Source organism: Ipomoea triloba, chromosome 12, assembly GCF_003576645.1.
Source record: "Ipomoea triloba cultivar NCNSP0323 chromosome 12, ASM357664v1".
Lineage (NCBI taxonomy): Eukaryota > Viridiplantae > Streptophyta > Magnoliopsida > Solanales > Convolvulaceae > Ipomoea > Ipomoea triloba.
The window spans coordinates 341,187-367,122 of NC_044927.1; the positions used below are offsets into that span (position 1 = coordinate 341,187).

General features: G+C 36.9%; 5 protein-coding genes across 12 annotated transcripts in view; 3 read left to right on the forward strand and 2 right to left on the reverse strand.

Moving 5' to 3' along the window:
* Positions 1 to 4,491, forward strand: part of LOC115998803 (calmodulin-binding protein 60 C) — a 7,656-nt gene extending 3,165 nt beyond the window's left edge. For all 3 annotated transcript variants that reach the window (XM_031238461.1, XM_031238462.1, XM_031238459.1), the window contains exons 4-9: positions 85 to 143; positions 740 to 1,233; positions 1,315 to 1,475; positions 1,551 to 1,754; positions 1,995 to 2,220; positions 3,480 to 4,491. In XM_031238461.1, the coding sequence (XP_031094321.1) occupies positions 85 to 143; positions 740 to 1,233; positions 1,315 to 1,475; positions 1,551 to 1,754; positions 1,995 to 2,220; positions 3,480 to 4,069 (1,734 nt within the window). In that variant the 3' untranslated portion in view covers positions 4,070 to 4,491. The remainder of the gene's footprint in view (positions 1 to 84; positions 144 to 739; positions 1,234 to 1,314; positions 1,476 to 1,550; positions 1,755 to 1,994; positions 2,221 to 3,479) is intronic.
* Positions 4,492 to 7,538: 3,047 nt separating this feature from the next.
* Positions 7,539 to 9,210, forward strand: LOC115998804 (zinc finger protein CONSTANS-LIKE 5-like). The gene is made up of 2 exons (XM_031238463.1): positions 7,539 to 8,372; positions 8,494 to 9,210. Exons 1-2 carry the CDS (start codon positions 7,638 to 7,640, stop codon positions 8,839 to 8,841), a joined length of 1,083 nt encoding a protein of 360 aa, XP_031094323.1. The 5' UTR covers positions 7,539 to 7,637; the 3' UTR covers positions 8,842 to 9,210.
* A 210-nt stretch (positions 9,211 to 9,420) lies between these two features.
* Positions 9,421 to 12,455, reverse strand: LOC115999879 (probable receptor-like serine/threonine-protein kinase At5g57670). Its single transcript, XM_031239821.1, has 10 exons — positions 12,289 to 12,455; positions 11,967 to 12,103; positions 11,772 to 11,890; positions 11,549 to 11,682; positions 11,102 to 11,479; positions 10,772 to 11,026; positions 10,545 to 10,699; positions 10,252 to 10,467; positions 9,887 to 10,036; positions 9,421 to 9,688 (listed from the first exon to the last, which is right to left on the reverse strand). Exons 1-10 carry the CDS (start codon positions 12,419 to 12,421, stop codon positions 9,542 to 9,544), a joined length of 1,824 nt encoding a protein of 607 aa, XP_031095681.1. The 5' UTR covers positions 12,422 to 12,455; the 3' UTR covers positions 9,421 to 9,541.
* A 1,354-nt stretch (positions 12,456 to 13,809) lies between these two features.
* LOC115999800 (PTI1-like tyrosine-protein kinase At3g15890) lies at positions 13,810 to 16,206 on the reverse strand. The gene is made up of 4 exons (XM_031239713.1): positions 15,957 to 16,206; positions 15,723 to 15,879; positions 15,228 to 15,493; positions 13,810 to 14,649 (listed from the first exon to the last, which is right to left on the reverse strand). The coding sequence occupies exons 1-4, from the start codon at positions 16,001 to 16,003 to the stop codon at positions 13,941 to 13,943; spliced, it is 1,179 nt and encodes a 392-aa protein (XP_031095573.1). The 5' UTR covers positions 16,004 to 16,206; the 3' UTR covers positions 13,810 to 13,940.
* Positions 16,207 to 17,109: 903 nt separating this feature from the next.
* Positions 17,110 to 24,985, forward strand: LOC115999071 (nuclear pore complex protein NUP88). 6 transcript variants are annotated; one of them, XM_031238818.1, is made up of 11 exons: positions 17,110 to 17,250; positions 17,701 to 17,898; positions 18,435 to 18,859; positions 18,985 to 19,136; positions 19,663 to 19,785; positions 20,434 to 20,578; positions 21,047 to 21,108; positions 21,468 to 21,684; positions 22,356 to 23,267; positions 23,931 to 24,180; positions 24,428 to 24,985. In XM_031238818.1, exons 3-11 carry the CDS (start codon positions 18,542 to 18,544, stop codon positions 24,685 to 24,687), a joined length of 2,439 nt encoding a protein of 812 aa, XP_031094678.1. In that variant the 5' UTR covers positions 17,110 to 17,250; positions 17,701 to 17,898; positions 18,435 to 18,541; the 3' UTR covers positions 24,688 to 24,985. The 6 variants fall into 6 exon arrangements, with proteins under 6 accessions (XP_031094678.1, XP_031094679.1, XP_031094683.1 ...); XM_031238819.1 differs by having other exon boundaries at positions 18,449 to 18,859; XM_031238823.1 differs by having other exon boundaries at positions 18,457 to 18,859.
* Positions 24,986 to 25,936: the final 951 nt, after the last annotated feature.

The following is a 25,936-nucleotide window of genomic DNA, read 5'->3' on the forward strand; positions in this document are numbered from 1 at the left end:
CCCCCCCTCTTATTTATTTATTTCATCAAAACTTCCATATTTTTATTCATAAGCTCATTGTATTGTACATTTTATGTGTTAAAGGTTAGTGAAGAAGTGGAACGAGCTTTGGCAAAGTTAGGCCCTGCAAGAATTGCTGCAAGGTTGGATGTTGAACTTATTCCATTTTCAGTCTCCACTATGGTGGTATATCGTTTTTAGTTCTCAACTACGAATTTAATAGAAGTAGCCCTGTTAACTGGTGAAATTGGATAGAAATGGTCCACCTTTAGAAATCCCAATGAAGGGACCATGTCTGCCCATTTTCCGACAGTTGGGGAGGGAACTATTTACTGTGATGAAACTTGGACAAAGATTTCCACCAAGAATTAAAAACAGACAGAATTTGTCCCTTTTAATCATTAAAAATACGACAAAAATGTTCATTCGGTTAATGGAGTGCTAAGTGAGGATCAATTTGTCCAATATTCAATAGCCGAGGGCACCTTTTGTCCAAATTGACAACTGGGGCAGAAGGGTACCATTCATAATACATTGCTCTATGTTATCTGATATATTTTTGTGCATTTAATGCTTTATACCATTCTAGTTATGGATAATCACTTGGATGAACCTAGGAAATTTCTTTTAGTAATGCCTGAAGCTGGGAATGTTTTATGTCTCCCCCCACCCCCATTCCCCATTATTTATTACCAATTATTACATTAAGAAATGCCATTCCTAACATGTATGGTTTCAGGTCATCACCTAAGCGAATTGAAGGGCCTGATGGACGGAACATGCAACTTCATTTTAGATCCAGACTTTCCTTGCCCCTCTTTACTGGGGGTAAAGTTGAAGGGGAACAGGGTGCTGCCATCCATGTTGTCCTAATTGATTCTAATAGTGGACATGTTGTAACAACTGGGCCTGAGTCATGTATGAAGCTGGATGTTGTTGTGCTAGAGGGTGATTTTAATAATGAAAATGATGATGATTGGACCCAGGAAGAATTCGAAAGTCATGTTGTAAAAGAACGAGAAGGAAAGAGACCATTGTTGACTGGTGATTTGCAAGTAACACTAAAAGAAGGTGTTGGAACTCTTGGAGAGCTGATATTTACAGATAATTCTAGTTGGATACGTAGCAGGAAATTCAGACTTGGCTTGAAAGTTGCGCCTGGATATTCTGAAGGCATACGCATACGTGAAGCAAAGACTGAAGCTTTCACTGTTAAGGATCACAGAGGAGAATGTAGGTTGCTTAGTATAATTATCATTTATGTATTTTGTTTTTTGAAATATTTATCGACTCTCTTTTTTTCCCTCTCTGCAGTGTACAAGAAGCATTACCCACCCTCTCTTAATGATGATGTGTGGAGATTGGAGAAGATTGGCAAGGATGGTGCCTTCCACAAGAAGCTAAATACTGCAGGGATATTTTCTGTGGAGGACTTCCTTCGTCTTATGGTTAGAGACCCTCAAAAACTACGACATGTAAGTGCCCTCTGCTACTTTCTGTGTTTGAACTTTCCATGAGTGTATTCTAACTTATTTGTATGATTCATGCAGATCCTTGGGAGTGGTATGTCAAACAAGATGTGGGATGCCCTCATAGAGCATGCAAAAACTTGTGCATTGAGTGGGAAGCTTTATGTGTATTATCCTGATGACTCAAAAAGTGTGGGTGTTGTTTTCAACAATATCTATGAGCTGAGTGGCCTCATTGCTAGTGACCAATATTATTCAGCAGATTCACTTTCAGATAGCCAAAAGGTCTGTAGTATTAACTTTTGCATGATTTCAAACAGAAAAAGAACATTTTCTAATTTGACTTAGTATAAATGAAGGCTTTATATATACACTACTGCCAATTTCAAATTGAGATAATTTACTGGTTTATTCTAGTTGATTAAGTTCCAATGTGTTTAGTTGAGTAATTTGTGTTTCCAAGCTACATTTTCCAAGACTGCAATACTTACTGTGAAATCAATTTGAAATGTTTGTTGATTTTAGGTATATGTTGATTCCTTGATGAAGAAAGCATATGAGAATTGGAACCAAGTTGTGGAGTATGATGGCAAAACACTTATGAGCTTCAAAAATAAAAAAGCAAGAAATGAGCTTCCTATGGGCCAAGTGGACTATTCAAATTCTTTGAATAATCAGCTTCAACAACCAAGGCTTCCTGCTCCAGTCCAAAGTGAGCCATCTGCTTTGGACCCTGGCATGCTAATTGGAGGTATGCAACAGTTTAACAATAAATTCTTCATGAGTTGTTTGTAGGTGGAGTATATTTATCATTTCTGTAAATTTTTAACAAATAGATAGCTAGTGACCAAAGTAGATATCGCTCATAAGTGTCAAGCCTTTGCTACCCATCTGTGCAACAATGGGTGAGGGAAAATTTGAAGGAATGCTTCAGCACTTTAACTTTCAATTTATAGGCTTACATTGAAAATTTTGGAGTAGGCAGTTTCTAGTGTTTGTAGATATGATAATTTTAAACGAGATCTGGTTGTGGAGCCTGATTGGAAAAATGTGCAAAGCTACTCTTACTAGCATTCACCATGTGCAACTGCTAGCTGTGGCATCAATGAGTATCCCATTATCCTCCCTGGCTATGAATATGGGAAACAGGAAACTTTAACAGTGATTGAAAATTATATTGATTTATATTCATCTTTAAAGAGTGGTGTTAAAATTTTAATTTCAACTAAAATTTTTAGTCTTTAGAACAGGAAAAGTTGAAGTTTGAATTGCAAGAGCACGTGCCTTTTCTTTTATATTGGAAATGTGAAGTTATCTTGTGCCTTACTTTAGGCATAAAGGAAAACTCAGGATTTGCATTATGCTACTAGACTACAATGCCTTCGGCAGTTATTTTTTCTCTCCACTAAACCATTCCCTTTTGCCTATGCTTCCTTAATCTCTCTAGTAAACATTGCTTCCTGCATTTTATTTTATTTTTAATGTTCGAAAGACAGAAGCCACCTTGAATATATTGATTATTACAACTTTGATGGGGGTATTTATACTAAACTACACAATAGGGAAACTGAGAATCCTACCATCATTTCCAGTCTATATCAGCAATAAACTAACTTCTAATTCTTCTGGAATTCCTAAACTTGAGTTTAGGCGACCTTCTTAGACTCAATTGAGGAATGATTAATCATTCTTACCCTTTCAGTCATTAGGTGCAATGATATGTTAGAAACATTTTAATTTTATATATACTGGGATTAATACCAGGAGCAAATAAGTACTGTTTTGTATTTATGGATATAAGTTTAGGTATGTAGTCACCTACATTTCATGTTCTTTTTCTTTTCTTTTTCTGTGGACAAGAGCAAAAGTGCCAGCCACCATTCACCATGGCATGCATTGACGAAAGATTGATCACAATTTTTGCATCGGATGACTACTATTATTCACTTTCAATATACCAATGTTTGCTTTGACCTAATAGGTTTATTTGTGTTTTCTTTGCAATGGCAGGTTCAAGTTATAATGAAAATATGGGTGCTAGGTACCCCAATCAGTCCCACATTATGAGCTCTAGTTCCCGGATGCAGTATGAAAACACTCAATTTGCTCCAAATGATCAGCAGCAGCTAATGAACAACTCTCAGCAGATGCAAAATGCACGGTATGATAACAATGTTGGCCTGGCTCTTGGTCCTCCTCAATCTTCATGCTTCCCAACAGTAGGCTCATCTGTTCAGCAAACCAATCTCAATTCTTTTGAGGACTGGTCTAACACCCGTGACAAGGGGGTTGAGGAATATTTGTCTGAGGAGGAGATCCGTCTCAGAAGCCATGAAATGCTAGAGAATGAAGATATGCAGCACTTGCTTCGGCTCTTCAGCATGGGAGGACATGCGGCAGTAAATATTCCGGAAGATGGATTTGGCTTCACCCCTTTCATGGCACCATCTCCAAGCTTCGGTTACGATGAGGATCGCCCTCGCCCAGGAAAAGCCGTTGTTGGTTGGCTGAAAATAAAAGCTGCAATGCGGTGGGGGTTCTTTATCAGGAAGAAGGCAGCCGAGAGGCGAGCCCAACTTGTAGAATTGGATGACGAGTAGAATTTGTTGTGAAGATTTTAGGGCATTGAGAGTTAACCACTCACCAGTTGACGATTAATGCTGAAAGAAATCAATATCAATCTGAAAAGTAATGCAGCAGGACGAAGTAATTAGGGGTTTCAGGACTGCACACACAGGCTTAGATTGCTATTGCTTGCTCGCTCACAAGTCTTGAATACCTCTCCTCCCATGTACAGAAAAGCCTGTACAGTAAGTAAGTTTATTCTCTTCTATTGACATATTATAGACTGGGTTTTCCTTTTTGTGAATTGTGATGTAATGTATTGTATTGCCACCCCAAATCCCCAATGAATGATGCCCTCCCTATCGCTCTATTCATTACCCTTCAGTTCTGGATATTGAATTGTAAAACTAAGTTTCAACTATGATATTATCTGATTGCCATTAAACTTGCCTGCCTTCTACTTTTGTTACAATCAACTCATCTTCCTGCTCCCATTCCTATGTTCATAAATTACCAAAATGCACTTTATTTACAGGGAAATCACTTTATTTGATCACAACTCTAGCCAAGTTGGTTTGGTAACTTTAAGGTTTTAATTTGACTTTTTGTGAGAGTTTTCTATTGATTTTCTTGTTTTGAGTCAGTTAGTTATAAACAATTTATTAGTTTGAGTCAGTCCGTTATGAACAATTTCTGTATTCTCAGGTAATGATTGGAGGAGGACAAGACTGAAATTGAAATAATAATAATAATAATAATAATTGAAGCGACAAGCATATGGTGTAACAACCTTAAGTCCCTCCCCTATGGGTGCCCATGTGCGGTTGGACCTCTAGAGGAAAACATAGCAACACAATGAGAGTCCACATGTCTACTTGAATTCCCAAAAACGCCCCTATACATAATACATACGCTTAAAGACAACAGGAATCTTTGGGCATGGAATTCCAAGTTGTCTTTGCCCATGGGCGCACGGCAGTTGGTGACAGCCGACTAAACCGCCAAACCATTCTTTAAGATATCTCCAAGGCCAAGGGTACTTGGGAGTGACGCGACGCATGACGTAACTTAGTATTATCACTCAAATGTAGTACTTCTTCGGTTCTTCCCCATGGCCTACTTTATTTAGTATGCTTTTTATGTTGCATTATTTTTAAGGATAAGGTGATGATGAATCTCTCTCTCCCACTCCCTCTTCATTTTCTTGAATTCCTCAACCTAGTTAAAAACAATGATCTTTCTTCCCTAAAATTATAAAAAAACAATGATCTTTTGCCCTAAAATTATAAATTAAAAAAAAAAATAAAAGAAGAGATTTTTCCTTCTAAAAATTACTTTTTACATTCTACTCCCAATGTCAACTTAGAGCATTCTTATTTGTTTAAATTATACTCCGTAGCATTGATTTTTACAAATCACGTAGGAAATAGAAGAGAAAGAGGACAAGAAAAAAGAGGGGAAAAAAAAGAGTAAAATTTGAAGCAAAAAAAAGAAGAAGCAAAGCAGCTCACGTGCATGTGCCTAGCTGGGCTGGGTGCTGGATGTGAGCCAAACGCGCCTAGCTGCAGCTCTCTTATGTCATTTCTCTCTCTTGTGAGACCCACAAAAAAAAAATAACTCTAACTTTTTCTCTCCACCCTTCTTTCTCTTCCACATGGATAAAAGGTGCAAAAACCTTCCCAAAAATTACAAATGGGGAGGCTCTTATCATAATAAATTGATATTTCTATTGTTCTAGGTATAAAAGGTCATTCAGTAATGTTGCAAAAAAGTCTATTTTGAATACCTGATCTGTATAATGGACTTCAAAAGATCTAAAACATAACATATGTGACCATGATCTCATTTAATTTGTAACTTTATGATTATAAAGTAATTGTTTATCCAATTTGAGTGGGATTACTCCAATATAATTAAAATTCGACTTCTACAACTAGTTGTTGTGCCCAACCCTTTGCATTCAACATCTCCCATAACTTTCTTTGCCATAAAATCACTTTAAAAATAAAAGTTGAGATCAACCTTGTTTTATATTTTTATATTTTTTCTTTTAAAATCTTTTGAAAAAAAAAAGCATCTTTTCAAAAGTAAAAGACATGATGAACAAAATGAAAACATTTAAAAAGCAGAAAAAATGTATATAGACATATATTCATTGCACATTTTGAAGTGTGCCAAATTTGGAAGATAACTTCAATTTGATCAATCGTGGGGTTCCTTAGTGAGGTTGACCCAACATTGAATCCAAAGAGCGTGCATTAATTCAGAAAGTTAAATAGGCCATCACACTTTGATCACTTAAATCTATGATAGCTGATAAGCAATTATCTCTCTTGGTATTACTGTTGACTTTCTAGATATTTAATTTAGAAAGTTGCATTGCCTATCAGCTGGGCAAGCCAATCTCTATGATTTGACCCTAATTCCTTGATCTTATCCAATGCTGTTCACCCACTTGAGTTTTAAAATATACAATAATTACTATTATTTTTTTTTTATTGTAAATGCATGCACTACCCTTATAATGAAGTAATCATTTGTGTTCTTGAATTACTATTTATCCTTACAAGAATGACTACCAAGCAAAATTTGATTTTAATTATATATGTATGTATGTCTAGTCACGCTTATATAGTCTCTATCATAGTATCATATTTAACTTTTAATAGGGTTAGTGATATTAATTACTCCGTAATATGCACACACACGCACATTATTTACATATAACTATGTATGTATAAAAACATAGTTTATATTTGGAGTGTTAAATTTTTCTATTACTCAACTACTCAATTTAATTTAACTAATTTCTTACCGTACTATCACACTATGCAAAGTACACACCTAGTTTGACGAAAAGAGTAGGAAAAATATCATAGTACTAAAGTTTGAAGAAAAATAAGACATAGAAAATGTTAGAATAAAAGTGAAAAAGGTAGTTTTATGAACTTTTCTTCCATTAAGTTTTTATTCTTATTGGGATAAATATAAAATTTTAAATTTTTTTAGGAAGATATTTTCGATAATTGTAATTAAAATAAAGTTGTCAGGTTAAACATTATTCCCTTACTTTTTGCTTATATTGTTGATTTCTTTTTATCTATATTTATTTAATAATTATGTGTTATATCTTTCTTTATTTATATGTAAAAAGAAATAAAAAAATTGGAAAAATAAAAAAATAAAAATGGTGCGATGTAAAAGTAAAAGAGGGCGGAGTGGTTCTTACTCGTGAAACATATAGGCAAGTTGAGCAACAAAAAGGCTTGATTAAATAGTAGTCGCATTGGGCCCACATCACTCACTCTCAGTCACGCCACGCCCATCCTACTTTGGCCCTACGTCGGCACAGACAAGTGACAACAACTTCACACAAAATATCGCAAAATCTTTTTTGTGGTGAGAAACGGGCCACGTGGCGCCCCATCTTTCTCGTTAGGACCCAAGACTTCTCCTTAAGATACGCCAAGAGGAATGGCAAAGCTGTTTAGTATTTTCATCGGTTTTGTTACCTCCTCCTTCTAACTCCAACTCAGAGAGTAAGTACACGCTAGTCAATATCTACACATCTTCACCGTACCTTTTGTTAATAAATTTCTGGTAATGGGTGTGGGTATGGTCGAGAGTGGTGTCGGCGTCGGCCTCAAATGTTTTTCCGGCGGATGGACTGCCGCCGCCGCCGCGCCCAATACGGCGGCCAAGCCCTGCGACTACTGCAAGGCCACGGTGGCGTCGGTCTTCTGCCGGGCCGACGCCGCCTTCATGTGCATTGCGTGCGACACTGCGGTGCACAACGCGGGCGGCACGGCCGGGGCCCACGAGCGCGTCTGGGTGTGCGAGGTCTGCGAGCAGGTCCCCGCTAGCGTCACGTGTAAGGCGGACGCGGCCGCCCTCTGCGTCACGTGCGACCACGACATCCACTCCGCCAATCCCTTGGCTCAACGCCACGAGCGCGTCCCGGTCACCCCCTTCTACGACTCCGCCGCCGAGGCGGCGCTTAAGTCCTCCGCCTTCGCTACTAATGCTCTCCCTCCTAACCCTTGCAATGCCAATATCGATATTCCTATTCCCTGGAATCCCTCCAAACCTCCGCTACTTATCCCGGAAATCAAATCATCCTCCGTCGATTTATCATTCTCCGACTCCGATCACTTCCTTGATTTCGACTATCCGATTTCTTCTCTCGAAACAAACAATCTCGCTCAACACGATTCCGTCAATGACAGCATCGTCCCCGTCCAGCCTACCAAGCCTTCAGCTGCGATCGCTAACCGCTTCGACATCGATTTCACCAGGCCTAATACCAAGTCCTACAACGCCCGTTCTCTCAGTCACAGTGTAAGTGCACGGATTGATGCATGGAGTACAAAGTTTGATACGTAGAGTATTTCAGCCTAGGCTAGGTTAAAACCGCTCTCGGAGACTGATTCCTTGTGGTTTTGAATCCAAAAATTTTCAGGTATCTTCGTCGTCGTTGGATGCAGGAGTGGTGCCGGACGGGAGCGCTGCGTCGGAAATATCGTATTCTCTGGGGCAAAACGTGGCCGGCGGCGTAGATCTAAGCAATACCGCGACGCAGTTGGTTGGGAAGGAGAGAGAGGCGAAAGTGTTGAGATACAGAGAGAAGCGGAAGAACAGGAGGTTCGAGAAGACAATCCGATACGCGTCGAGGAAAGCGTACGCCGAGACGAGGCCGAGGATCAAAGGCCGTTTCGCGAAGAGGACAGAGGTGGAATCGGATATCGATGCCATCTTCTCTGCTGATTTCGTCGCCGATCATGGCTACGGCGTCGTCCCGTCGTTTTGATCACGGCGATTAATTAGACTATTTCGAATGTTTTTAATTAAGTTAAAAACACAATAATAGAAGCAACGACGGCGTTTTTGCCATGCCTACCTTTGCCAGGAAGGAAACTGTAATTAATCAATTTTAAAAGTTTTTATAATCTTTTTTTTTTTTTTTTAAATTCAATTGTATGATAGCTCTAGCCGTTTTTGAAGAGCTTTTCATAAGAAAAGTTGAATGTTTAATGTAGTAAGTTGTTTTAGGCAAATGTTTGTTGCTTCTTGGCTTTAGTTATTAGAAAAATCTGTTTTTCAATTTTGGTTGGCTATTGGAAGGATGTAGTTGAAACCCCACGCCTTTTAATAATAATTCACAAATTTACATCTATCATAATGATGATGTATTCATTTTTATTTTTAATTTATTACTTTTGACTTCTCAATAGATTGAAAAGCCAGGGGCAATCCCAGCTCATTAGTTTAGTTATATATAATTTAGATTGGTTAATTTAGTTTCTAGACTAAATTCGAAAAGCTTACTTCTTTATAGCTAATTGTAGGCAGTTTCTCGAAGATTATGCATACAAATTAGTATAAAAATTGGTTATATATTGAGAAGGAGATTATAATATAAAATACAAATGTTAATAATAATGATAATAATAATCAGAATGAACTATAAGTAAGCCAAGAATAAAAAATAAAAATAAAATAATGATAGCCTAATATAGGTCCTCTACTATTAAATCCGAGGGAAGGTCATATCCAAAGACCATAGAGCAGTCATCCATCTCATCACTTGTAAACTTTGGTATTCTCCAACTTCTTGCTGCCTCTGAATCATCTCCATAGCGTAACAAGTCTAACACCTATACATATATTACAAAATGAATTAAATTCAAACAAGAAAAATATATTAATTTAATCCTTATAAGTTTTTCAGAAATCATTTTTCAAATTTCTAAACACACCCTTAGTTCACGCTCTTGATAGTGCCTGTGTGTTTCCCTCATCGCTCGCAAGAAACGGAAAAAAAAATAAAAATCATAAGCAATTGTTATATGTACCTCTGTCATGGTAGGGCGCCACATTGAGGATTGCCTTACACAGTAGGAAGCAGTTAGAACCATCCTGTGTAGTTGGTCCATTTCATAGTCACCTTCTAATCTTGGATCTGCTAGCTCATCTAATTTCCCACCTTCCATTAATGGCTTTGCCTATTCACACAAGTTTCTCACTTTCAATCCATAGAATCAAGTGAAGACAACATCGGAATAACATTTAGTGACACTAAATACTGACATGTTGCTATTAGTTAATTTAAAATAAACTTCACGCATGACACATCAACATTTGATAAAACTTTATGTTCATATGATCTAATCTTATGATATAGTCTTTCCAATCAAAGATTAACAACAAAAAAGCATACCCAAAGAAGCAGGTTTTGCCTTGATGAATCAACAGGCCTCCTGCCAGTGATGATCTCAAGAAGAAGAATCCCAAATGCAAAAACATCTATTTTCTCATCAACAATTCCATACATGAAATACTCTGGAGCCAAGTACCCAAATGTACCCTCAATTGGAATCACAGCATGGTGTGTCCATTTATTTGGCAGCCATTTCGCCAACCCAAAATCTGAAATCTATTAAAAAAACGAAACCTTTAACTACCTTGACACAAAAATCATATACGTGCTAGAATTTTGGTGCAGATGTGTACCTGGGGTTCATAGTCTGGACCTAAGAGAACATTGGAGGCTTTAATGTCGCGATGGATTATCCTATGCTTGCAGCATTTGTGAAGATAATGCAGACCTCTAGCTATTCCAATGGCAATTCTATATCTGACTGGCCACTCTAGCTTGCATGTTTTCCCTGTTAACAAAGAAAAGAAAAAATGTAAAAAGATTTCCATAAGTGGGTGAGAAGTGAGAAGTGAGAACTTACCATGCAATGCAGAAGAGAGAGTTCCATTAGGGTAGAACTTGAAGATCAAATAGAAGCCATTTTCAATGCAGTATCCAACTAAGCTTGCAGTATTAGGATGATTAACATGTCCTATTATTCCTAATTCCATGAGGAACTCTTTTTCTTTGTTCATGTCATTGCTGTCCTTGGCTAAACGTTTTACTGCAATCGTGCTTCCATTGCTTAGATCTCCTCTATATACATCTGAGTACCCTCCTTGTCCCACCAAATTCTCTGCAGCCACAAAAGGCTCTGGGATTTAGCAAATGGATTTAGAAGCATCTATCAGAAATGAAGAATGGTATGTACCTGGATGGAAATTGTTTGTGGCATTGGCAATCTCATTATAGCTAAAGCAGGTCAAAGCAGGTGGTTGGGCCTGCTTGTGGGGAAAACCAAGATGGCTTCTCTTTCGGGCACTTGAATCAAAGGGTGAACGAAAGAAAGACGAAATTCGCCTCAGGGGAGACATTGGCTTTCTGAGATGTGCTTGCCCTTTGATCTCCCGGCTCAGCGATGGAGAATTTGAGACAATTGAGTCCCCAAAAATGGAGCTCTCCTCTTCTGTGCTCTGTGTCTCTTCCAGCACTGACCTTGGGGAAGGCTTCTCTCTTGGACAAACCATTTGTTTTTCCTCTGAAGAAACCGAGTTCTCCCTAGGCCACCTTGAACTTGGTTGCTGCAACTCTGCAACATTTCACTACTTAGAAAATTACAACAAATTTAGGCCTTTTATCCATTCTGCAGAGTGCTAACCTTCAATGTGGATGGAATTGGAACTGGAATTGGAATTGATGTTCTGAGATGGTGGTTTGTGATTCCCAAACACGACGAGTGAACACCCGTCTGGAATGCATTCACAGCAATACTTTGCAATCACACAAGGGAACCTGATCAGATCATTCCACACAAGATTGTAAGAACTCAAGAAATTAAAGATCAAACTTTATTTAAGTTGTCAAGTTTTTAGCAGCCATACTTGCTTGTTCGATTCTTCTTGCCACCAATGATAAGGAAATCAGCAGGAATGACTTTTGCTTCCTTGACAAGACCCCTTGCAGGGTGAGAACTAAACCCAACTCTAGCCTCCAAGTTCACCTGAATTGAAGTTGATGGATTTAGCAATCTGGGATTTGAACAAAATTGAATATATATGCACAAGAACATACATTACCTGTTTAGATTGGCATGTTTTTGTGAATTCTCCCATCATAGATATAACACAAGCTTTTGCCTGGCGGATTTGAGTGGACTGATATCTTGTGACTGACTGCCATTTCTTTCTCTCCTCCTTCTTGGCTGCATCTGCCACTGTTAATAAGACAAACATGTGAGCTGCAACAAAATTCCAACCAAGAAAAATTTATTATAAACGACGACAGGGCATGCCCCATGAATATTACAACGTTGTCTCATCGATAACATCTAGAAACAAGAAATATCTCCCTCTCCTCTCATCCAACAAAAATCCTAAGTTCTGGACAAATAATACTTACCCAGAATATGCAACGCGATTACACTGTCATTTGGGTTAGCCAGAACTCTGACTGCCCAAGACAGAAGCTCTTTGCTCTCTTCAACATTCAGTGAAATCCCAACCAGAATTTTACATGGTTTCGAAACAACCATTTTCGACCCACTGAGGATGCAGTTTAATTCTGATTTTGTGTGCTGATTGAATGGAGAGAGAGAGAGTAGGAAGTATGTGTAGAAGACAATGACAGAATGACAGAATATTTATGTAGGGAGTAGTGTGATAGACCAGCATAGCATGGATCCATTCAATTATTCCTTCCAACAAACCATAGGATAAGCTTATAGTTTTAGTAATTTTTTAGTGTGTGCTAAATGCCTAAATTCGACATCGTGATGTTCGATAACTATCTTTTGAGTCTCAACAAAATAATATTAATTTGTGGTCACACTAAGAAAACTAATGGTTTTTTTTTTTGGGTTGGGTGCTTTGAGGGATAAGCAAAGGTGGTGTTTTATGATTTGGCTTGTTACATAAGCTAGCCATATACCAAAGCTCTCTGAGTTAGAATTCACAGAGACTTGGTAGAAAAGGGAGTTCGAGGCTTTGTTGTTTGAGTTTGGTGGGGAGAAGTTTTATGTGCCACTCAACAGAATCAGTGAATCACATCATCACTTTATCATGGAAAGCAACAGCAACCAAGTTTATATTTGGTTGGGATGGATGCTCTTATTATTGCATCACCACATTGCCAAACTAACCATCCCTACAATGCTTGGGGAAGAATTTGCCTTCTCTTTTTTTGGGTGATAAGCCAGGTTTCTAACTGCATCAAATTATATCTTGAATCCCATAAACTTGATATCGTTGTGTTGAAGGCGCGAACAAGGTGCAACCTTTTATCTACACAGGCTCATATTTTCAGACAAAAAATCACACCTCCTACAAAAATCCATTTTCTTTTCTCTCTTTTCCCTTTCTCATCCACATAAACATTATCACCTAAAAAAACTACTTACCCAAAATTCTATTCTCATCCACATAAACATTATCACCTAAAAAAACTACTTACCCAAAATTCGTTAATAGAGATCCCTTAGTTTCTTAGTAGGTTCCCAAGAAATAGATTCATCATTGCCCCAACTCTTTTTAAGACCTAACACCATCACTCTAGCTAGCTTCTATGTCCATTCATTTTATAAGGAAAAAGAAAGTGAATGGATTTTGCAATTATATGCACTCTCCAAACGCCAAGTAATTGTTTAATCATTACCATTAAATAATAGGAAAAGAAAAAGTAATTTATATTTTAAGTAAAACAATCATGCTCTATCTACTTAAACACCAATATTTATTTTTATACTTTTTAAATATAAAAGAAAACATTGAAAGAATCATAAAGTAGAGACAATTCTCAAAAAAAATGTAACATATTGTTATAATGCATAGATATTGCAATATAATACGATACATACACAATTACACAAAGCGTATATATATATTTTTCTCTCACTTACATGTTAAGAGTTCAATTACCTTAAACTTTACCTGTTGGATCAAAAAGTGTCACTAAACCTTAGAAACATGCAACAAACTTTACGTACTAAACCACACCAGAAATATTGTTCCCATTCATGCATCACACGTACATTATATTATATTAATTATGTTCTTTTATTTATCTCCATAACGCTTGTAAGGGTCGTTCATCTTCTGCATTTCCATGGCACCAAATACACCATACGCACTGCTCTCATCTACTTTTGCAGAGCTCTCATCGTCGTCATCATCTTCATCGTCATCGCTGGTCTGGTCCAGTCTCATCAAATCTTCCTCGTACTTAACACTCTGAATCCTCAGATTCTGCTGCACTCCCTTGTTCCCATTCATCGGATCGTGCCCTTTAAGCAGGCTCACAACTTCTTTCATCGTCGGCCGTCTCTCCGGCTCGGTCTGGACGCACAGCGCCGCCGCATTGATGGCCTGCTTCAGCTGGGTTTCATCAAAGTTTCCTCGGAGCTTAGGGTCAACTAGGTCACTGAACTTTCCTTTGGCGATCATGGGCTCCGCCCACTCGGTTATCGTCCTTTTGATGCCGTTGGGGAGCTTTTCGATGGGTTTCCGGCCCGTGACGATCTCCAGGAGAAGTATCCCGAAGCTGTACACATCACAACTTTCTGAGACTTTGCCCCACATTGCATATTCAGGTGCAAGATAACCCAATGTTCCCTTCACACGAGTTGTCATGTGACTCACCCCTTCCGGGATGAGCTTTGCAAAGCCAAAGTCGGCCACTAGCGGTTCAAAATTGGAATCCAGGAGAACATTGCTAGCTTTGACGTCTCTATGAACTATGTGTGGAGTTGCCTCGTGATGTAAGTACCTAGGAAAACACCATTCATAATAAGTTAAGGGTTAGAATTTTTGAATTTTTATAATATATATATATTGATGGAATAATGGTATCTAGTCTAACTCCATATAATTCATAATTATTCTTAACTTTTAGGTCTTATCCAAAACATAAAATTGGAACTAGCTAAGGGTTTTACTCCTAATTTCATCTTCCCCTTCTCTAAACTTCTTTCATTTGTACTCAGACAAAACACCAATAGTACTAGACACCTAATATCTTGTGACATGTATTTCCATACTAAAATTTTGATTTACAGGAAAATACACCATCCTGAAACATAAGGAGGTAAATTAGCATAAATTTGATTGATTCAAACCAAGCATGCATGTTATCGGTAAACAACTAGGATAGGGATGCAAACTTGAAACCTTATGATTACTAAACTAATTGTTTATAACATTATTTTGTGACATGTACTAAAACTTAGTAATTCAAGTTGTCTACTTGTATAATTTTTTATAATATTAAATTAGTTAATTAATATAAAAAAGTAAACATTGATTGTAAAATAAAAGTTTGAAGGGAGTAAATATATATAATCTTACAATAAGCCTTGGGCAGATCCAATTGCAACTCTCATTCTCTTTTTCCAGTCCAATTGAACTTCCCTGGCATATTGGCCATGCAAATGTGATAACAAACTGAGATTTGGCATATAATCATAGACTATAAGCCTCTGTTCATTTCCAGCACAATAACCCCTCAGTCCTAACAGGTTCTTGTGTCTTACTCTTCCCAACACTTCCACCTCCACTGCAAACTCCATCTCTGCCTTTGAATTATTCATGGACTTCAGCTTCTTCACAGCTATCTGTTTTTCCCAATCATATATGTTCAAACAATACCCACAAAACATATGTCCTACGCTACAAGAAAAATACTAAAAATAGGAGCAACTCAACCAAATTGTTCAGACGGTTAGGCCGGGTAACCACAAGGTTACAAACCTGACTCCCAGTAAAAATCACTTATTGGCCTTCTTAATTTAAGTTTGTGAGCGACTTAGGCGGGATAACTGGGACTAATATAGTAATATATACCTGGAGTCCATCAGAGGTTTTACCCCAATAAACGCTTCCAAAACCTCCTTCTCCAAGCTTGTTATCCTCACTAAACCCATTGGTTGCAGAATGAAGCTCCTTGTACGTGAATATTCTCCAAGAAGTGTTACCTCCACCACCCACAACATTTTTCGACCTGAAATTAAGGTACGATGAAAAGCAAGAATGCAAATTGACAGATAGTTTAGGAAGAAGAGACAGAGATTGGCATACCCTTCATCGATCTTTTCAGAGCCACAGCAACTGTTGACTGATCCCATGATATGATATGGTTTGTTTGATGATGATGATCACCAAAGCTAGTGTGAGCAGTCTTTGGTGAAGGATATATGTATGTATAGTAGCTAGGTAGGTTGATATATTTCATTATTCCAAAGCGTAGATAGCTTGGCTAGGGAGAAGTTTGGCCGTTTCGAAGCCGGCCGATACTGCCGCCCTCCGCCGGCGAAAACTTTCCTTGGAGTGCCCACAAAGCAAATGGCATGATTAGGCTTACTCAAATATATTTATCAACTTTGCTGCTTCTTTTTTTATCTTTATCTCGATTAATAATAAAATAAAAAAGAAAGAAAAGTCCCACGTTCATTATTATTATTGATTAATTAATGTCTTATTCATTTGGTCAATTTGATTAACTCTTGATTTCATAAATTTTTTTATTTGTATTTTTTGTGATTAAGCCATTTGTTAGAAGTAAGTTTTATAGTACATAGAAAAATACTACTTGTATCTAATATAATATTCCTAGGAGAGTTTGATTAAAATGAGTATCTATTTTCATTCCACACCAAATAATAATTGGGAGAGTTGATCTTTAGAGTGGATGGGCGAAAGGTGGATTGGAGTACGTACAACTGCTCAACCACTAAAGCGTTACATTGGAGGCATGTTCTTTAAATAGTTTCGAAATTAAAGTGACTTCTAAAAGTTAGAATAAATTGTAATTTTGGTTCAATGATTATTGGAGTGATGTTAATTGCAATCTACTATTTCTAAAATGTTAATTTAGTACACTCCGGCCAAATGACCGGCTAAAACACGACTGAAAAATTTAATAGTTAAAATAATGAGGATAATAAAACACTGCGTTCACTGGTGACCTTCATGGAAAATTAGTTATTAGGAAGATAATTCTATTGTTTGGTTGACAGAAAAGAAATTATTGGGAATATTAATTTTATTGTTTGGTTGAATTTGAGGTAAGAAATAATGAGTATAAAGAATGCATGTTCCTATACAATAATAATAATATAATAATAATAATAATAATAATAATAAGTAATAATAATTTATAAATTAAAATATTAGAGGATAGAGATTAGCTTTAGTGTTTTGTTTTTTGAAGTGTTTCTTAAAAAAAAAAAAAAAGAAGATTAGCGCTTCAGTGCTTCACTACTTCTAGCGCCGTTCCGCCGTCCCCCACTCCACCCAGCCGCCCGCGCCTGCTTCCCTGCTCCTCCGTCCGCGCCTGCTGCCCAGCTCCGCCGTCGTCAGATTCTCGAAGAAGGTACTCAGTCTACTCAGAGCTCCTCTCCTTGATTTCTAGCTTGAATAGGTTGAATATTGATTTCTAGCTTGAACATTTGAAGGAGTTTAAACCTTGATTCCCTTGAAGGCTAGGTCAATTTCCAGCCTTGAATCCTTGATTCCCTGTTTCCCGCATTCTAGGTTAATTTGCCTTTGCCATTTCCATAATTCCTGCCTTTGAAGCACACGGGTAAAATAGTTATACAATCTCACTTTTTATTCCCAACTGACACAGAAAATAAAATACCATGTATCACCTCAGAATTTGTTTTCCTCAAAAATGAGGAACTCATTTTCCATTGGAAAATAAATTCCAATGAACCAAACATAAGAAAAGAACACTTTCCATGATTTTGAAGAAAACATTTTCCTTGGAAAAGCTTTTCCTGCCAACCAAACGTGTCCTAAATAAGTGTTACCGCATTTGAAGATGTTCCATGAACGCGGCTCAAAGCAATTAGGAAACGCTCCTTCATTTCAAGTTTCAACAGAGTGAGCTCGGGAAAGAAGAAATAAAATTGAACGAAAACCCTAGCTCTGAATTGAAACCACACAAAGAAGAAGAAGGAAAACTCATGGCTGCATCTTTCTCTTGCTTGCCCATGTGCTTTTTGTGATTTCGGGAGAGGTACGAGATTTCTATCGCTACTTCCACCCTCTCTGTGCAGTTCAGTTTAGTTAGTGTTTTCTCAAATTTCCCGGAAAATGTGAGAAAACCTGATAGTTAATAACGCCAGGGGCTTTATTTGCTGTATATGGAAATTGAGGCACCTGTGCCAACCTTTATCTTGCACAGCAACTCATCAAGTGGTAAAATTTTGATTATCAAATGGAAAAGACTCACCTTTCGTTTTTGCTTAAATGTTGCGTGGGTTGGGGTGTTTAAAATTGAAATAGTTGCACTTTTTGTGCTTCTAAATTTCTCAATGAGATACATACAACTCCTGCTGCTCTCTGCCTATTGATAGAGGATGAACCTCACAATGTCAACATTGAATTGTATGAAATGCTTGAATCTCACTGACCACTCCAATATGATTGCTTTTCTGGACACCCTAAATCATGTCTTATAATCGGGACAACTTTGGAAAAGAAAGGGAAATTTTTACTTTTTTATTTTTTGCTCCGAGTTGCATTAAATAGACCTCTCATTTTCTTTAACAGATTGCTTGTTGTAGGCCTGCAGTGGACATTGGACAACAAGGAAGAAGCCAAGAAAGCAGAGCCCTGGCAGCATAGTACTCTGTACAGTCCAAGAGGGAGTTAGCAAAATGAGGTTCACTTTTGACCTAATGGAACCAGACTGCAACAGCAACAGCAACCTTGACAATCGTCAATCTGTAACTCCGCCCTCAACTTCCACCCCAAAAGAAGAGCTGGAATGGATTCCGCTGCAAAACCACCCTGTCTTCACTGCGGATGGTGTTGCCACCCAAACGTCCAGCACTAAAATGCAAAAAAATCTTCTGGCTTGGGATGGAGCATCCCGGCTGTACTATTGGGACTCTTCCAGACAGTGCCTGCACAGGATTTCTGTTCGGTTGGGTGAACCAGACTCAAGCTCTGTTCTTGCTTCTTGTCCCTCTAAGGTCTTCCTTTCACACTCAACATATGCATGTGTCTAATATCAGACTATGATATTAGATATAATATCTTGATTATCTTCAAATTTGTAGTTGATGATTCTGTCTTTTTATTTTTTTTCTCCTTGTAGGTGTTGCAAGCTGATGTACAGCTAAATTTTGAGGTTGACAGGATTTCCATTAATAGAAATGGGTCAGCAATATTCTTAGTTGGCATGGAGGGTCTGTGCATTATGTATCTATATGGGCGGACTTCAACAAAAGAAAATACAATAATTTGCCGGTATACCGTATACATCTCATTACATACTTTATATGTATATGCTCTCTTCAAAATTAGGTGTATTTTTACAGCTAATGCATTGTCTGATTCTACCAGTTTTCTATGAAATTTTGTGACATTTTTACTTTTTGTGAAGTGCATGTATTTAACTTTTCACATATTTGTTGAGGTAAAACATGGGGAGATGTCTCTCCATTTTAAGATTTACAAAAATTGTATAAGGCAGGGAAACTTTCATTTGGTGAACTGAGACATCATATTTTATGAAAATCACAAGGATGAAAAGTAAATAATTTGCATCTTTAATTCTTTATAACTGGTAGCTAGTCTGTGACAATTCTTGATATGAATATCTCACACTGGATTACAAATGGAAGAGATGGATTTATTCACTTCATGCACTTGAATCTAAACATAAAGATACAGCAAAGATATCCCTCTTATGTAAAAACTTTTGCAGGTTCTACTTATTAGTTACAGAGCCTGGAGATGCTGAATGCCTTGTTTTGTAATTTATTTCTCACAGGACTGTTTCAGCTGGCTCAGAAATTTACTTCAATGGAAAGAATGCCATACGCACATTACAGATATCTTGGCACCCTTGCAGTGACACCCATTTGGGAATTCTCTCTTCGGATTCAGTTTTTAGGTATCTCTTTCGTGACAAATTAGTGAATTACTATTGTTGCATCAATAGGATTAGACATGCTGTACATAGACTTAAAACTCAGTAGTTCTTGATGATGTTCCTTCAATACAATAATGAATCACCAAAACTTAAATGGAGTTCAGTGTTTGATCTTTCTTCTGCATATCTATAATAGGCTTCTCTTGTCTGATTCATCAGTATGTTTGTACAAGAAGGTTTATCTTCTCCATTTAAAAGTAATTTAAAAAAGTATCATGCCTCATCTTGTTTTTTTCCCCATGGTATATTCTATGCATTCAATGTTCTTTAGATTCTTCTTGTCTGAATTCTATTCATTAAGCTCATTGGAACATTGCAACTCCGTGAAGCCTTTCTTCTTTTGAGTATTCTGCTTTTATAAATTGAAACTACATGTTAGAGCATCTAGGGCTGCACAGCCTGCACTAATGTTAGATGAAGAAATTCAAAACTAAATTGAATCTTTTTGAGACTTGAAAACATTCTGCTAGGTGCTCCCCCACCATCTCTCTTCAATAGCTTTACTTGAACATGTCAAATAGCATGTATTATGCTGATGGAAACTTTGTTTGCCATTTATTCCATATTCCATTTATCAAAATATTGATGGATGCTGCCTACTTTCTTCAGAATTTTTGACTTGTCTTCGGCACTTGCACAACCAGAGCAAGAGTATTATTTGCAACCAATAGAACATGGTAGTTCATGTGATGCTGCATCAATATGTCCAGTTGATTTTTCTTTTGGAGGTGATCACTTGTGGGACAAATTTAGTGTAAGTTTATTTGGCACCTGTATCATCTTTTGCCTTATATTGTACTTGATGGTTGTGCTTCAGTATTGCTCTAAGTTGAGGGATTTATCAAATAGCTGCAGAGCTGCGGGATTCATAGATGTCACTTTATTTATTTATTTTTGGTTATAGTAATGTCACTAAATGATAAAACACACAAAACAAAAAGGATGATATTCAGATATTATCACAGTTGATATGTGAATACAACTGCTTACATGCTTTCCTGTTTATTAATGGTTGAAACAAGTCATGCATCCTCTAACATCCTGAAAGCTTGATTTCCAATCTTCTGTAATGCATGGAAAGTTCATTCCTAGTCTTAAGCGTGTAGTCTCTGGCAATTAAAGTTTCTTGAACTAGTTAAAAATTAGTTTAGATTCTTCTTTTTTTCTGGTGTCAGGTATTCTTATAGTATATAATTTGACTCATCATTATTCTTTACTACAGGTTTTTGTGTTATTTAGTGATGGATCTGTTTATGTTCTATGCCCAGTCGTTCCTTTTGGAAGGTAATTCAGCATTTATTACTTCTGTTGAATTGACTATTCTAATGCATATGAACACCTAGCGCCATGGATTATTTTTCACTCCGCAAACACTAACTCAGGAAGTCTAGATACCCTATGTAATTCTAGTATCACTAGAAATATTAGTGACTATTCATTCTACTAATATGCTTTCCATCTCTTTTTCTTCTCCTGCTCTTTTGTTTAAACTTTTTGTTGGCAGTCTCCTTTTTGGTTGATCTGCAGCTATGGATTTAGTCATACAATATAGTGTTTGGTTTACTTGTGAGTCACGTGAAATAGCATATTTTGTGTTGTTCTTTTCAGATATTCAACTGAAAAAGTGCTTTATTTTGTAACAGTGTATACAAATGGGAATCCATATTGGAATTATACAATGATGCTAATGCATTTGGGCTGAAGTCTTCAAATTCAAGAGCAGTTAAAAATTCTAATTTGGCCATTTCTTGGTTAGGAGCAACATTTCCTGAACTAAGTCACCAAGATGTACAAGGTGGAAATGCGTTTGCACTTCGAGCTCAACCTTATGCTTTATTTGATGCTTCTGTTGCACTGCAGGTATTTGATTATTCTTTATCTCTTGTTTTATTTTAATTTTTATTTTAATCTGATTATAATGCTTCAATCAATGATTTGACTTTTTTTTATTTTTATTTTATTTTATTTTAATGATAATCTGAAAGTAGTTTATTGAGATTCTTTCCTTAGTAATTCCAGTGTCATTCTTCTTGAAACTAAATCTGTTACATACTATTATGTTTGAGAATCAAAAATAGTTTTGGTACATGTGGATCAAAACAAGCTTACTCCATCCATGAGTGCATCTATGACTTCAAGGGACTTGACTGCAAAGAAATAATGGGTTCCACTGCCTTGCCAGCTTCATTGCTCCTTTTAGTATTTAGATATTCCATGATAATTAAATTCATACTTGCCTGAAAGAAGAATGGTTTCTCAATATGACTCATTTTGATTGAAAAGTAAAATGGAAAGATAAGTAATGGTCTCTGATGTATCCTGCTATTTATTTATAGTCTATCTAAAAACTGCATTCCTTGTGTTGGCAATGTAAGGAGAAGCCTGCAGATGTTTGGGAAAATGCATACTTTTAACTTATAAAACCTTGTACTGTTTCATATGATTATACATGCATTCCAATTAAAGGAATTTGTTAAATAGTTTTTTTAATTTTTTAATTTTTAATTTTAATAACCTTTTCACTTTGACAGGGGCCTCTACGCAAAATATCTCATGGCGTAGAAGATCCTCAAGTTCAGCCTGCTATATGCGAAGGGCGTGCTGTTAGTTTTCTTTATAATTTAGTTAGCAAGGATTCAATTCTTGTAACTGCTTGGAGTGGTGGGCAACTGCAAATAGATGCTTTAGCTGATGAAATACAACCAGTATGGAAAGTTGGCAGCCCAGCTCGTCTTCGTGTTGATTCCAATGATCGTATAGTTGGTCTTGCCATGATTTCTGAATCTGTTACTAGTGATCACTCTATCTTGAAGCTCGATTTACCACCTGATGATACCCTTTGGTTGGGGCATCCACCCCCTCTCTTGAGGTTGGCTATAGTGGATTTATCTCTGCCTAGAAAAAGTGGTTATCTTATCTCAATGTGTGCTGACCCTCTTATGTCAGAAAGAATATATTGCCTTCATGTTGGAGGGGTAGATTCAGTTGTGTTGCATTTTCTTCCCTTCACAAATCAGAATAGTGACAAGGACGAGTCGGTCAGAAGCCCTTCTGTTCATCCGGTTCTTACTACTTGCCAGGAAGAGTCATCACTTCCTTCCCCATTATGTGGTTTCTTGGCTCTGTCAGATTCGTTTGGCGATTCTTGGGTTGTGGGCCTTACATGCAATTTTCAGTGCATTGTTTTGGATATGGAAACATGGAACATAATGCCACGTCGTGTTGTTAATGAGGTGGGGAAACCCACCAGTTCAGAAGTGTCAAAAGAAGCAAATAAGCAAACTATTATAAGTAAAGAACTCCTTACTGGCCCTAAGGTAGTTCTCTTGCCTCCTTCTTCACCAACTCTACGCTCTGTTACATCAGATTCAATTGAAGGTCGGGCAACACTGCATCAGTACTTTAAGCTTTTCCATGAAAATTATGTGGAATATGCACACAAGGTAAACTCTTCCACCCTTACACAGTTACTGATGCTATACTCTTGAGGATGTCAATCTTACTAGAACTGTATTTTTTAGTCTATGAGAACAGACTGTTCCACCCTTACACAGTTACTGATTTATACTCCTGACTCCAGAGGATGTCAATCTTACTAGGACTATATTTTCTTGTCTCTGAGGACTAAAGAACTTGCTATTTGTGGTGTCATGTATAATTGCTGGACCTATGATATGATGCATCTGAATTATCTTGATAGTCATGATATATGCACTGGACAGTCAGACTCATAATCCACTTCCAAAATTTTCTAATATGTTTTCTTCCCGCTCTATAAGTCTTGTTCATCACTTATTTTCTCTATCAACTAAAGCAATTAAAAGAGATTTTGGCTAGTATTGGTAGAGCATTGCTTGCTGCACCTTAGTTTTTAACCTAAATGGTGCTTGCAGTACTTAATAGTTGAGGTGTCTCCAATGGTAGGGAAGCGTTTTGTCAGTAAAGCTACATTTTGTATAAGATGATTCTCCGAATGAAATATTCTGATGATCCTAGATGGCTGCTCAATTTTGTTTTATTTTTTGTAATTTTTGAGATGAGAACTTCCTTCAGTTTTGCCTTCCTCTAATGAGATTATGCATATAACATTTTCCCCTTTGTTCTAGGTGTACTTTGAACTCCAGCACCATGCCCCTCATTTGAAGAGAATCATTGATGAACAGCATTCTCGACTTCAAAAAGCACAGCAGAAGCTTGTAAATGTTGAAAAGAAGCAGGAAAAATTAGAGGACCGGTTTAAGTGTGCAGTTCAGCGTCATAGTGCCATAGAAGAGCGTTTACAAAAGCTGAGATCTTTGCCAACAGCACATAAAAGATCACTATCAAAAGCAGAGCAAGAGTTCAAATCGGAACTTGGTAACTAAATTTATTTACTGATTATCTTTGCTATGGTTTCTGGATAATTATTGTTTACTATGCTTCCTTCCAACAGTTTTGCTCATCACATCTACAACTCATGTCATTATGATTGCCTATATATATCAAAATAGATGTTTGAATCTTAGGCACTCTTCTCCTAAGGGAATAAGCTCAAAGTTTTAATTACCTGTATTTCTCTTAAACCCCCCTATCTGATATAACACTTGAACGTGTGGCAATGCAGACAAAATTACTGGTGTTCAGTTAGATGCTTTGCGCTCTTCCATTGAAGCACTAAATGCGAGGATGAAAAGATACACACATTCACCAAACTCGAATCAATTAAATGAGCAGAGACAAATATCAGCCAGGAGGAAAAGTCACGTTGTAGATAATCAAATGTCCCAGCTGAAAGCCTCGCTTGAAAAGCTCTCACTAACCAACAGCGAAAATACCAAAAAAGTTAAGCTTGTTGAGTCTGCACTGAAAACCCGCGAAGCTTAGCAGTTGATGAAATTACAGTCCAGTGTTGTTGTGGCAACAGTGACAGTTCCTCAAATGCAACAGTTGACAGCATACCCATTTTTGTTGTGATGCTATGAGCATTACCTTTCCTGAAAGTTTTTTGTTCTGTTCTTCTCTAAATCGTCTGTTGTAAAACTCTCTCATATACTCCACGGATATAGTAGAATAGCAGATATGAGTTTCAAACATTGAATTTGTAAATGTTAGTATTGATGAAATTTTAAAAGTTCAGTTCTGGTTCTGAAATTTCTGATCTATGGATAATGAATGATTAATCTGTGATGAAGCTTATATTGACTTTTCAAAATTATCATGAGTGTAATGTAGACCAAATATTTACTCTTTTTTTTTTTTTTTTTTTTTTTGTTGTTGTTGCATTTCTTTCCACCAAGTCAATGAGTTGAATCCAATTGCTAATGCAGATTTCTTGAATTCAAAGACCTAAAGAAGATTGCATATTTGAATAAAGATTGACAAGAAGTGTGCCCATGGAATCCATGACAGAGTAGTACTAATTTGTTTGTTACTCAGTATGCACCCAAGAGTTGAGAGGCAATACTGTACTTTGCATATCACTTCAATGTGGAGCTCTTTATAAAACAACCTTTTTGAATTGTAGGATCATCCCTAAGCTTGAATCATACTTTGTATGAAAATGTGAGTCTTGCTATGACTACGTTCTCCTTAATATGCAATAACACAAGGACCAACCCCCAACAAAAAGTATACGAGGGAAATCTGCAGTCACTATCTAAGGATGTACTTGTGAAGATCTTGTGCAACATGTTTGAACGAGAGGGTTATTTTTCACCCACGCAAGCTCAGCTTGGGTTACCACTTCTAATTTTTGAGTTGTCAGTAGTATTTTTCGGTATTTCGTTTAAAGATTATGTTAAAATTTATTGTTATTTTTAATAAATTTTAGTTGACTAGAACTAGTAATAGATTTATTTATTTATTTTGCGATTTCACTTCTTTCTCTCAAATCACACTTCAACTTCACGATTGAGTGGTTAGAAATAATAGATCATTATCATACATCAAAGTAATATTATCCAATAATGCATGAACTAAAAGTACAATTTTTCTAAAATATTCCTAGACATTTTGGGATGAAATGAGATTAAATTAATAATTAAAAAAAAAAGTAAATACTAATTTAACATATCTAGTATGAGAGAGATATACAATCTTTTAAAAACTAAGGATATATATTCCCATATCTGAA

Coding starts and splice junctions, on each gene's coding strand:
- LOC115999800 (XM_031239713.1), bottom strand. CDS start 16,003: ATGGGATCAGTCAACAGTTGCTGTGGCTCTGAAAAGATCGATGAAGG. Junction 15,494..15,722: donor AAACCTCTGATGGACTCCAG/GTATATATTACT, acceptor TGGGAAAAACAG/ATAGCTGTGAAGAAGCTGAA. Junction 14,650..15,227: donor GGATCTGCCCAAGGCTTATT/GTAAGATTATAT, acceptor GTGTTTTCCTAG/GTACTTACATCACGAGGCAA.
- LOC115998804 (XM_031238463.1), top strand. CDS start 7,638: ATGGGTGTGGGTATGGTCGAGAGTGGTGTCGGCGTCGGCCTCAAATGT. Junction 8,373..8,493: donor CCCGTTCTCTCAGTCACAGT/GTAAGTGCACGG, acceptor AAAAATTTTCAG/GTATCTTCGTCGTCGTTGGA.
- LOC115999071 (XM_031238818.1), top strand. CDS start 18,542: ATGAGGTTCACTTTTGACCTAATGGAACCAGACTGCAACAGCAACAGC. Junction 19,137..19,662: donor GAAAATACAATAATTTGCCG/GTATACCGTATA, acceptor TATTTCTCACAG/GACTGTTTCAGCTGGCTCAG. Junction 21,685..22,355: donor ATGCTTCTGTTGCACTGCAG/GTATTTGATTAT, acceptor TCACTTTGACAG/GGGCCTCTACGCAAAATATC.
- LOC115999879 (XM_031239821.1), bottom strand. CDS start 12,421: ATGGTTGTTTCGAAACCATGTAAAATTCTGGTTGGGATTTCACTGAAT. Junction 10,468..10,544: donor GTCCAGACTATGAACCCCAG/GTACACATCTGC, acceptor TTTTTTTAATAG/ATTTCAGATTTTGGGTTGGC. Junction 10,037..10,251: donor GGCAAAACCTGCTTCTTTGG/GTATGCTTTTTT, acceptor TTGTGTGAATAG/GCAAAGCCATTAATGGAAGG.